Here is a 13,019-nt window from a genome sequence, read left to right on the forward strand (position 1 = left end):
GCTAATCTTGATGAACTAGATGCGAAAGAATAGCGACAATACAACGACAAATTATGCCTTACCTTTCTTGTTACCTTCAGTCGTGTTTGATCGCATCATTATTATTGGGGCTCTAAAATACCACGATAAAATGATATCAAACTTCCTCTTAGGGACATCACAAGTGGGAGTGTCCACCTAATTGTATGCTGGATGGATCAGTCTTAGACATAATTAAACCCCAATAGTACATTACTTTTTGTCTCTTTTCTCAACTCCAATTAAGTTAAGCTATTCAATCTTTTTTAATCCTCTTATACATGATTACACCTATATTCACAGTTGTTACACTTTATTCAAACTTTTATCTCTGTGCAAACTAATAATAAGGTAATCAATATAACGTCTGTGTGTGCGTGTGTTTTTGTGTTTGTGTGTACCACCCCTTTACAACAATCAGCAACCCAACCTCTATCACTACCACCACACTAACTACTCTCACTAAAGTAGTCATTCAACATTTGGATGTCGTCTTACTTAAAAATGTTAAGAAAGTCAGCGTTATCAGATATCGGTTTAAACTTTGGTTCCTTCGTGTTGAGTGCACTCGTTGTAAAACTGTCGTATGTAACAGACTCTTATTCTGTAAATAGATGGGCAATTCACCCATCTGTTTACAATGTCAACCTCCAACAAAGCGTTATCAGATATCGGTTTAAACTTTGGTTCCTTCGTGTTGAGTGCACTCGTTGTAAAACTGTCGTATGTAACAGACTCTTATTCTGTAAATAGATGGGCAATTCACCCATCTGTTTACAATGTCAACCTCCAACAAATAGATTTGTACACACTTACTTATCAATGCAACACAATAAAAACAACTTAATTAATCCCACCAGGGGTAATTTGTTCGAAGAAAATGGTGAACTGATGGTTTGTTTCAAAGAATATGTTAAAGCTCATGGCAACTGTAAAAAAAACTCACTGGTTTCTTCTGTGGGTTCATCATGGCTTGAAGAGGGCCCTGACTCTAAGATACATCATATAATTCAGAAAATGTCTCGTAATTATCTGAACATATTGAACAATGTTATCAACAGTCTATTTGATTGGATTGCGCTGGCCATGACTAAATATGTATTTGTATGTTTTGATTTGCTGCATTAGCCTACAATAAATAGCAGCTATTAATCTAAGGGTAGACTACTTGTAATTTTAGCTGACTTAAAACTAAAATGTACAAGTATCCTTAGTTTAATGTCTGCTAATATTGTAATGCAGCCAATCAAAATATTCAAAATCCGCTTACATAAATGTTAACCCCAAAGACTTTTGTTCATGGATTGCACATAGGCTCACCTTCTTGCCTTTCAACTGGGGGGGATAATCCTGGGGCTGCATCTGTGCATGTGGGCAGTTTTCATTAGCTAATGTCAACAGCTATCATGCTATGACTGGCAAGCAGTATGGAATGTTAATCATTGCATTATACGGGAGATATTAAATAGTCCGCCCGACTTGTAAAAAAAACAAAAACCCTCACGATTTTAACTCTAAAACACATAAAAGTATTATTAATTGATTAAATATTTTGTTCTTTCGTAAATGACCATGGTATAAAGCGGGATAATGCCCTTCGAGGTGTCCATTAACAGAAATGAATGGACTTCGCGGAAGCAACCGCGGAGGACGGTTCACGCCTCCACGTCGTCCATTCACTTCTGTTAATGGACACCTCGTCGGGCATTATCCCTTACATATGTCAACATTACACATTACACCTGACATTTCCTTTTCAGTAGAAATGTAGGCTATTTGTAGAAAGGTAGGCTATTGGATATCCTGTGAATGGTAATGCAAACGATCTTTTCAGTTTTATCATCCAGTGCAGGCTGTAATTATTTTAGCTACAGTAGTGCTAGCTGCTAGGCTTGTTATCAGGTTGTTGGGAAAGTGTAGAGGGAGGGAATATACCTTTCTTGGTAAAAAACTGGGTGACCAACTGTCGACCCCTTAGAGCTCTTTCCTCTCTTTCTTTCCTCTCTTTCCTGCCATGACAACCTGACTTCTTCATTTCACCGACCGGCATACACACAAACTGACTGACTTTAGGCAGTCTGCACTTGCTTCACCACGATCTGCCTGGCTACTTTGCTCTGCAGTAGCGTGAGACTTGGGCTGTACCAAATAATGACAAATGAGAGAGGTGATAATAGGGTGAAGACTTTCTAATGATTTTGTAAAAATGGAGAAACAAACCACATGTTCATTTAATTCGATGATTTAATCCGAAAAAAATAAAATTAAAAGAAATATGAATCAATATTTCGCCAAAACTTGCATATAGTTGTAATAATACCAGTGTCTTCTGGGGCGCCCCCGTCAGTGCTGCGCCCCTGGAATCATCCTAATTTACCCCCCCCTAAGGACGTCCCTGGGTTCAGTTACTAAGTAAAAAAACAGAAGTTGGAACACAATGGAAACAGAGGTTGAATGGCCAATGGTGAGGTCAGGTTAATTGAAAGGAAACAGGAGTTTGTCAAACTCGGGTACTGCGTCTGGCTGTACCCGAGTACCATCAATAGCTATCACTTGGTCGTAGGCTGAGCGTAGGGTAGCGTCTCGAGACTGCTCGAGGGGAAATTCCTCCACCGGTGGGAACCTCGGTGCTGGGACCTCGGGTTGAGGACTCCCCGCCCCCCCCCCCCCGTCCCTGAACAGCGTCGGACGCCCCCGCATCGGCGCAGAACACAGCACAGGACTTACATGTCCCTATCTGTTGTGTCCTCACCCCTGTAGTCCCCCTAACAGCCTGTGGAGACCCAGCCCAATCCAACCCTAGAATCAGGGGATGCGTGAGGCCCGAACTAACTGCCGCCTTGACTCTATGCTTTTTCCCCCCATAACGAATTTCGATAGGGACCAAGCGATACTCGTGAACATCCCCGTGTATACACCTCACCGGAACGCTAGATGCCTCTACCAATGCCTCGCATCGCACCAGGCGCTGATGGATCATGGTCTGCATGCAGCCCGAATCCAACAGCGCCTGATACGTACCCCGCTGTATCCTCACCGGGATACTGTACGCCTCGCCGGGACCCTGGGGAGGAGACGGGGCACGGGTGACGCGGGCGACCTGACCCACCTCCATCAGCCGATCCACAGAGCGCATGGACACCAGGGTTGCTTTTCAGCACAAGCAAGTCGTTTATTTCGACTATGGACAGTTCAACAAATCACAAAACATAAATCGTAAATCCGCCAAGGCGGTCACAGGGAGCGTTTCTGGGGATCTCTTGCAGCGATCGTCCATGTGGTTTAATCATTCCTCTCTGCTACCGATCCTCCTCACTACAAGATAAAGCAGGCACATAAATACACACTCCCTGATTGGGTCTGATTGCGAACAGGTAGTGTTGACTCGTTCGCGAACGAATAAGTTCTAATGAACGAATCGTTAAGACGAACGAACTGAACTGGTTCCTCTCTCTCGTTTGCCTCGTTCGTCTCGTTCGTTCTCAGAGTCGACTCCTCCCAGACCCACTAGTCGCTGAATCGCTGACAGTTCGTTCACTCACTATGTGAGTGGTGAGGAGGGACCGACTGAGAGACGTCACGACTCACGAGAGCCAGCCAATCGTATGCTGTTCTAGGACTGAGTCTAGGACGCTCTCGTTGAATTTTAGTCAATGAGAGACAGAAAACAGGTTTAATGGGGGAAAAACAAATGGGCTTAGTTAGCGAGCTATCTATTATTCACATTGGCCATCTGTTGCATGGACGTATTTAAAGGATGCATTGTACATATTTATAATTCGAAATTCGTCTCAGCCTTTATACCACATTTTTCACAACCTACCAGCTCTCGTTGTGAAGACTACTCAACGCGCAATCCGTTTCAATGGAAATCGCGACAGTATACTTTCAACATAAAGTGTACATATTTATCATTTGAAATTCGTCCCAGCCTTTATACCAGAAACTCTAGGGTCTATAGTGTAGCGACCCTGGGACATTTAAAGAGTTTGTGTGTTATGTGTTGCATTGTATTTCGTTGTCCGTTATGCCAGTTCTCTGTGCATGCATTGGATGTTCTTCTTGTCAATCAGTGTGGGGGGCGAATCATCAGGTCAGCTGGGGGAGGGCCTTGGGAGAACAGGAGGGTGGGGGCTTGCACGTTGAAGGGACCGGGTTGGGGGGTTGCCCGGGTAACCGGTTGTTGTTAGTGTGGCTTTTTGCCGTTGGTTACGGGTTTTCAGTGACTTGGTTTGTCACCGGCGAGGTCATTACAATAGCGTATAACTGCGTTGTCTGATGACAGTTTAATGCATTTTTCACAATTAACCAGCTCTCGTTTTGAAGGCAGTGTTAATTTTGGCAGCTAGATTTAGTCTTTGGCTGCACAGGGTTCTGTTTATGGGAGCCTAAAACACCCGGGATACCCACCATCATTGCTAAATCAAGTCTATTATTTTGCTGATATGTCAAACATCCAATAATCAACTACACCCCCCATCCCGCCGCGTTTGGTTAAAGTTGTAATGTTGACGTATGAGAATGAGAACGAGGGAGGCGCTGAGTCTGAGCCGTTCATTCCATGATTCTACCGGAAACTCGACTGAACCGGATACTCGACTGAACGAACGAACTAACTAACGAACGAGGGGCTGAGTCTGACTGACTCAGAGAACCGTGTATGATTCGATTCACCGCTACCGGAAACTCGACTGAACGAACGAATGAACGATTCGCGAACGACTCCTCTTGGCGAACTGAATGACGCGAACTGGTTCGCGGAAACGAATCAATAAATCCATCTCTACGAACAGGTGCCCGCAATCAGACCCAATCCACCCAGCAGATCCGGTGTGCTCCCAACATGTCCATATTCCCTCTGCAGGCCAGACGCCGCGCGTCCCACCACAATCCTTTCAAACCTTCATTATTTTCTACCACAGGACTAGGGACTAGGAGAAGGAGGGAGTGGAGGAGGGACTCGGAGGAGAGGGAGGTGCAGTAGGGACTCGGAGGAGCAGGAGGTGGAGGAGGAGGTGGAGTAGGGACTCGGAGGAGAAGGATGTCGAGAAGGAATTGAAACCAAGATGGGAGTGACTTGATGAGTGCACTGTAAGCAAACACCAGGATGTGAAATCTCATAACCTGGGTAGAGGGGGAAGTGTTTACATGTAAGCTTTGCAATAAGGGTTTCAATCTTTTTGGTTTAACCTTTGCTGTTACAACAGTTTATTTTCACCATGGGCATAATAGCTGCTATTTGATGTCATCTTTAAATATTCGGACTGTAACAGAGTTTTATATTTCTTCACAATTATCAGGTAAAAGGAATATACTTATTTGATGTCATCGTTGTTAATATTATGGTTTTCATGGTTATCATTCAAATAACCATGATAATGATTATAATAATCAGCATTATTAGTAGTCTTATTATTATAAATTGCATGTGAAAAAGCAACATTGCTGACTAGGCTTGATCAGTATTAAGAAAAAAGAGAACAATATAAATTTAGTTTCTTTTGGTTTTTTTCTTTAACCCATTTGTACCGGCTGCTGCGCCGTGCAGCAGCCGGTACAAATGGGTTAAGCAGAAATATTGTGTGTAGGAGTAGGTCTACACGATTTGCTTTGGTGTGGATTTGAATTGGTTACCAGCCAATACTGTGTTGCTATTATTTTGGAACAGTTCGTCTTTGTAAGATGTGAACGAGACAGACTGATGCTACTCCGAGGCTAATGACTAAATGACATATAATCAATCAATACTCGATTTGTCATTGATAATATATTTGCGTTGATCATCCTTTTTCAGTCAGATTGTGATATTTTATCTAGCTAGCTGAATTGCAATTTTTGCTATTTCTAACCCTATACAAAACAACGGCTAAGCAATCAATAAACGTGACAATTATTTTACACTGTGCAGTTGCCTGGATTTAGGCTTGCAGACAGAAAGGCTTCATGTAGTTGAAGCCAACTAAAGAAGGGATTACATAAAAATTAATAAATGAAAAAAACACTTTAAGAGTATTTATTGAAATCTATTAATTTATATGTCCACCTTTAACAGATTGGATCATCACATTCTCAATATGGCAAGCCGCACACGAAGATACACTATCCTATTCATGTCTGGAATAATGTGCATCCTTGTGCTGTATGAAACTGATACAATGGACAAACGGTTGGGGCACTGGCTCCGGCTTGAGGGCTTGCGTCCGTGCGCGTGCAATAGATGTGCAATACATGATGACGATCCATGGTTTACGGAACGCTTCAACGCGTCTCTCAATCCCTTTTTGACGCAGGATAACGTTCTCTCAGAGCGTGATTTCAGATGGTGGAAGGTGAATATATGCAATAAAAAAATGTTAGATAGTAACGATAACAAGCAAGTAAATCTGGATTCAAAACGTTCACAAAATCCACATAAAATATATCAATACTCAATTGCAAACTTCTCCTTCAACCGATAATTAATTATCCTCTTCTCTTCACGTCAGACCTTGCCATATGGCAATAAGCCCTTCCTCAGCTACAGAATGGCCGAACTGAAGGTGTTAGAGATTTTCCCAGAACAGGAGAGCTTCATGGACTCCAGCCCTGATCGCTGCAGGACCTGTGCTGTGGTTGGGAATTCAGTGAATTTGCTGGGGTCTCACTATGGACCCCTCATTGACTTTCATGATGTCATCATAAGGTAAATTATGCCAGTGTAACCTTCCTGCCCCGTGTGGATGCTGTTGTAAGGTAGTGTTATGCAAGCCGACAGCTCCCTCTGGTGGGCTCGGGTGTGTATTCACTCGGGTAGCCAACGCGTCAGTAATGTTATGTGCCAGCTCGTTAATACATCTTACTTAGAGACACACCCCGACTCCGTGTATTATTCTATGCTCCATCACTTGCAACAGATGCTGGACTAGATTTCCTGCTTGTCTCTCATTGAAGATTAAGTCCATTAGACCAGGTCATTCTTAGCCGCCATTGATGAGCTAAATAACTGTTTTATGTAGCTTTATAACTACATAAAGTCCCTCAAATATAAATGATACCGATGTAATTTTCCTTAATTGTACAATCTAGGTTCAATACAGCTCGTATTGTGGGCTACGAAGGGGACGTGGGAAACAAAACGACTCTCCACATCATGTACCCAGAGAGTGCTGTGGATTTGAATGACCACACTCATCTCATGCTATTTCCCTTCAAAATAAGGGACCTTGAGTGGCTAGTCAGCGCTTTCACCTCAAAATCTGTAAAAAGGTAAGTCAACAGAATATACAAAATGTCAACAACAACATATGTTTCAGTGATTTAAGAAGTGCTAGCTAGGTAATGTCTAAATTTCAGAAAAGGATCGCTTCAAGTTGCACCGACTTTACAAGTCTGATTATGCAGTGTCCCATCCTAGACCACATTTATCCCTTTTCTATTAACAGAAAAAATGTTATCTGTGATGTGAAACACACAAATTCAATTGTGTCTGGTATGGTTTGTTCTTTTTTTTTTCTTGGGGGACCGCCGTCTTATGGGGGGAGGTGTCACGACCCTGACGAGGGGAGCCTAATGAGCTCATTGACAACACCTGAGCTGGGCTTATTTAGAAGTAGACCTGTGAGCCCAGTGTCAGGGTGGTTGTCGTTTGGGAGGCACCACGTATTGTTTGTGCCTTTGGTCTTTTTGTTTAGTTGTATCCTAGGTATGTTTACACCTGACAACACTACACCCATACACTTATGTTGGCTACATTTGTATCTCCAAACTGTTTTTTACAATGAACATTTTCAGAACTGCAAGCAAAGTAAATTATCCTCATGGAAGTATCCCAAATGTCTTTGTTTTTGTGAAGATATATATATTTTTCACTTTCTAAACATTGTGCTTTTGATCACCTGAAGGCTGAGCCACACAGATATAATTTGTGGTTTTGATTATTTTGCAGGAATCTAGTTTTAAGTATGTTCGACAAAATCATTTCTCCCGTACCAACTCCAATGTAATTGTTTTATGTTTGTTTTATCACAGCACATACAAACAGGTGAAATCAACAGTCAAAGCGAATCAGGGTTTGGTGGGTATTAAGTCATTTTGCAACTTGCCACATAGTGGTGACCTTTTCTAGTTGTTTTCTAGTTGTGAAAGGTATATCAATGTAATGTCACTTGTAGAGGCTGAATCTGAGCTCCTCATGCACCCAGGTAAAGGTTCTCCATCCCGGCTTTATCCAATATGTCCATGAAAACTGGCTGGGAAAAAAAGGAAAGTATCCATCCACTGGCTTTATGGGTGTGGTGCTTGCAATGCACATTTGTGATGAGGTAGGTAAAATGGAAACATAAGCAAACAGTAATTAGTGTTGTTGCAATGCAAGCAACAATACTGTTATCATGTGTCTATTATTATAATCATTATTATTATTCCTTTTTTATGTAAATATCTCCTCTGAATTTATTTCTGGATGTGCGCCAAACCCCTACCAAAAAGTCGGGCATATACCAACCCATGCAAATTTTCTTTTAAATTAATATTAATATTTAATATTAAAAAAGGAAATTGGGCAAAAACGCTAAAATCAACCACACCAAACCTGAACATCTGAGAGTTGTCAAATTAAATTAGCATATGTGGACAGGATGTATTGACGTCTCCACAAAGTATTCACTTACTATAACCACTTAGGGCAATACAGTATACAGTGGTCAAACTTAAAAGGCTGTGAGCCATTCCCCTTTTATAAAAATGTCTGGACCTTGGTATCTGGGCCTTATTTGACATGCTGACTGTTTTTGCAATTGGAGACCCATAATGTCACTTTTGGAAAAAACCTTAAAAAGTCGTGAAAACCGACCTGTAAGCCCAAATGAACCACAATTTGGTCTAAATACTCATTAGTAATTGCCCAACCTTATGGTAATATGTGCTTGCTTATTAGCCATTATCAGTTGGTGCAAAACACATGCGGTGACATGTCTAGTTCACTATTATATTCCCTATCAAAGTGAACAGCTACGTGTCTGATTTCCCAGGTCAATGTATTTGGATTTGGAGCAAACAAGGATGGAAACTGGAACCACTACTGGGAGACGTTTGGAAGACATTTTGGAACTGGACAGCATGGTGGAGGGCAAGAGTACAAACTTATTCTGCAACTTGCAGAAAGGCAAAAACTGAACTTCTATAAAGGGTTTTGAATGTTTTCTGTCTCTCTGACAAAATGGTCATGGTAGTAGTGGACCCTGAACTTAAACATTTACTGCCAACCTCACATCTTTCTTTCTTTTTACTCCTCTAGTTAGGGGTGTGATGATTTGAGATCAAACATTGACACAGCTCTGTGGTTAATTTTTTGGCTCATTTTGTTGGTTTTTTGTTGTCACTTGTTAAGCAGTTTGTCAAACTGTGGAGTGAGCTTGAGACCTGGGGTCTCTTATGGCCCTGACACACCATTCCGACTGCCGATCGCCGATTCAACATGTGCAATCGGCTGAAAAGATCACCGACGGCTTTGACAACTGCCGATCGCACAGCACACACCAAACAGACTCAGGTAACCGAGCTCGCCTGACTGTCCGACGACCGATAATCTGGTTGGTGTGTCAGGGCCTTTATATGAAAGAGGGCCTCAAGGACAATTTCATGGCTTCAGATCTGCAAGAAGTGATGCAAAAGATGTTGAGAGGATAGTGTAAACTCTACACTATTTACTATGGTTAGGGGGGGCCTGGTGGATCTCTTCTCTCTGCTCTCTGAAGTCTCTCTTTCTTGGGCGCTGTCTTTCCTCCTAGCTGATGGATACGTCTCTCTAGGAGAGCTCTACTTTATATTTTTTGAAACAGGTTTTAAAGTATTGAATGATACCAAGCTTGTTGACGTGCCGTCTTGCTGTCAAAAACGGAAAGGAAGCACGGGGGTCCGTTTTTTTGTTTTTGTTTCTGTGAACAAAGAAAAACAAAAGCTGAGCTGGTTGTCAGATCACTTGTTTCTTCGGTTTCGCTAAAAGCAGGTGCATTTGTTTATCTAGCCTTACCTTGTGATTCCTAAAATAAGCTCCAAGCCAGGCTTGTTAATCAAGAATGCCCATATATGGCACCAACCAAGGACGACATAATGATTTCTTTCCGTTCTCTTTATGGTCATCAACAACTGGTTCTTCCTCATACTTGTGGCAAACTGAAAAACATTTCACCCAGTTTTCCCTAATCCTTTAACCTTCCCTCCCTTATCCATCAATGAAAACCCAGTTTACCCCATCCTTCTAACCTTGCCTAAGTTACCCCTTCCCCTTGGTAGATAGCCTTTTCCATTCCTTTCACAACATCCTCTAACCATTAGGTGGTCTCGACCACATCAGCTTTTATATCAGCTTTTTTTTTTAAATTATATTGTACGAGGAATATTAGTCCATACTGGTGGCACAGAACATCGGATGATCTTTTCACAAAGGAGACTCTCCAAAGAGATGTTTTTTCCAATGCTTATCTCATTCATAGATACATAGATACATGTGTATATATATGTATGTATGTATGTATGTATATATCTATGTATATGTATATGTTTATGCATATGTATATATATGTTTGGCAAGATGATGATTATAATCCTTATATAAGTAAAATTCTCCCACACGGGCACATGCCTTATATAAGTAAAATTCTCCCAAGTGTGCAGCCTAAGATGTTGTCATCACTACTCTCAATGCTTCATTAAAGTGTGTTTCTCAGAAGTAGATGTTATCATAACCTGTCACCCTCTATCCCCCTTTGTGTTAAAGGAATGTCATTCTCTGTGTGGGAGTGTGTGTGGGTTGGTTTGTTTTAGCAGCCTCACCTGCTACAGTATGCATACTTACACCTAGTTGAAGAAGGTGGGACAAAGCGCAGGACGCATCTGATCCGATCCTTCATAGTCTGATTTGCGCTGGTGTGGAACACACCCGCTGCTGTCCACAAGTTGGCCCTACGGCTCTTCCATTCTGCCTGGTGGCCAAGTGGCCTGGTGACACCTGCTTGTACGCAGGGACGTCCTTAGGTGGGGGGTAAATTAGGATGATTCCAGGGGCGCAGCACTGAGAGGACACTGGTATTATTACAACTATGTGCAAGTTTTGGCGAAATATTGATTCATATTTCTTTTAATTTTATTTTTCGGATTAAATCATCAAATTAAATGAACTTGTGGTTTGTTTCTCCATTTTTACAAAATCATTAGAAAGTGTTCACCCTATTATCACCTCTCTCATTTGTCATTATTTGGTACAGCCCAAGTCTCACGCTACTGCAGAGCAAAGTAGCCAGGCAGATCGTGGTGAAACAAGTGCAGATTGCCTAAAGTCAGTTTGTGTGTATGCCGGTCGGTGAAATGAAGAAGTCAGGTTGTCATGGCAGGAAAGAGAGGAAAGAAAGAGAGGAAAGATCTCTAAGGGGTCGACAGTTGGTCACCCAGTTTTTTACCAAGAAAGGTATATTCCCTCCCTCTACTCTTTCCCAACAACCTGATAACAAGCCTAGCAGCTAGCACTACTGTAGCTAAAATAATTACAGCCTGCACTGGATGATAAAACTGAAAAGATCGTTTGCATTACCATTCACAGGATATCCAATAGCCTACCTATCTACAAATAGCCTACATTGCTACTGAAAAGGAAATGTCAGGTGTAATGTGTAATGTTGACATATGTAAGGGATAATGCCCGACGAGGTGTCCATTAACAGAAGTGAATGGACGACGTGGAGGCGTGAACCGTCCTCCGCGGTTGCTTCCGCGAAGTCCATTCATTTCTGTTAATGGACACCTCGAAGGGCATTATCCCGCTTTATACCATGGTCACTTACGAAAGAACAAAATATTTAATCAATTAATAATACTTTAATGTGTTTTAGAGTTAAAATCGTGAGGGTTTTTGTTTTTTACAAGTCGGGCGGACTATTTAATATCTCCCGTATAATGCAATGATTAACATTCCATACTGCTTGCCAGTCATAGCATGATAGCTGTTGACATTAGCTAATGAAAACTGCCCACATGCACAGATGCAGCCCCAGGATTATCCCCCCCAGTTGAAAGGCAAGAAGGTGAGCCTATGTGCAATCCATGAACAAAAGTCTTTGGGGTTAACATTTATGTAAGCGGATTTTGAATATTTTGATTGGCTGCATTACAATATTAGCAGACATTAAACTAAGGATACTTGTACATTTTAGTTTTAAGTCAGCTAAAATTACAAGTAGTCTACCCTTAGATTAATAGCTGCTATTTATTGTAGGCTAATGCAGCAAATCAAAACATACAAATACATATTTAGTCATGGCCAGCGCAATCCAATCAAATAGACTGTTGACAACATTGTTCAGATAATTACGAGACATTTTCTGAATTATATGATGTATCTTAGAGTCAGGGCCCTCTTCAAGCCATGATGAACCCACAGAAGAAACCAATGAGGTTGAAATAGAAGAAGGGGAGAAGGAGGACAGTCTAAGTAGAAGCAGCACTGATGAGGAAGTGGAGGAACCAAGTGAGGCTGAAATGAGGGACATGTCAGACAGATGTGAGCCACATGCAGATGAGCCACATGTACTGGTCTCAGACCCAGATCAGCTGCTTTCTGTTGACCCAGGTTTGTGGCCAGCAAGATTGACTGACAAAGACAGGGCAAGTATTTTCAGAAAGATTGCTGTTAGGGAAGATGAGGAGATGCCCAACGACGGAGAGGGAAAGCCTTTCCCTGATTATCTTAAATATTCCAAGACACCAAATGGCAGGGTAAAGGTAAAGAGGGACTGGTTAGTCCATAGTAAGAGTTTCAATGCAGTTTTCTGCATTCCCTGCATCCTTGATGATGATAATGACTACTCAATTTTGACCCAGTATTACCCAATATTTAATGATTATAAAATGTGAATGAATATATAACATTTAAAATGTATATATGTTGGGGGGGGGGGGGCTCCATAACTGAATTATGTCAGGGGGCCCAGAATTCCTAGGAAAGTCCCTGACTGAACCACAATGAGATG

The 13,019-nt window shown here is 41.8% G+C and overlaps 1 protein-coding gene across 1 annotated transcript; it reads left to right on the plus strand.

Moving 5' to 3' along the window:
- The first annotated feature begins 5,157 nt into the window (after positions 1-5,157).
- Positions 5,158-11,174, plus strand: LOC307071959 (CMP-N-acetylneuraminate-beta-galactosamide-alpha-2,3-sialyltransferase 1-like). The gene is made up of 7 exons (XM_079731099.1): positions 5,158-5,318; positions 6,071-6,347; positions 6,504-6,700; positions 7,084-7,263; positions 8,026-8,071; positions 8,199-8,318; positions 9,027-11,174. The coding sequence occupies exons 2-7, from the start codon at positions 6,093-6,095 to the stop codon at positions 9,189-9,191; spliced, it is 963 nt and encodes a 320-aa protein (XP_079587225.1). The 5' UTR covers positions 5,158-5,318; positions 6,071-6,092; the 3' UTR covers positions 9,192-11,174.
- Positions 11,175-13,019: the final 1,845 nt, after the last annotated feature.

This window comes from Pollachius pollachius (genome assembly GCF_949987615.1).
Source record: "Pollachius pollachius genome assembly, chromosome: 2".
Taxonomy (NCBI): domain Eukaryota; kingdom Metazoa; phylum Chordata; class Actinopteri; order Gadiformes; family Gadidae; genus Pollachius; species Pollachius pollachius.

Bases quoted from the DNA above. Each gene is read 5' to 3' on its own strand.
- LOC307071959 (XM_079731099.1), top strand. From the start codon at position 6,093: ATGGCAAGCCGCACACGAAGATACACTATCCTATTCATGTCTGGAATA. The intron at 6,701-7,083 runs GTAAATTATGCC...TGTACAATCTAG, and splicing joins TTTCATGATGTCATCATAAG to GTTCAATACAGCTCGTATTG. The intron at 8,319-9,026 runs GTAGGTAAAATG...CTGATTTCCCAG, and splicing joins CAATGCACATTTGTGATGAG to GTCAATGTATTTGGATTTGG.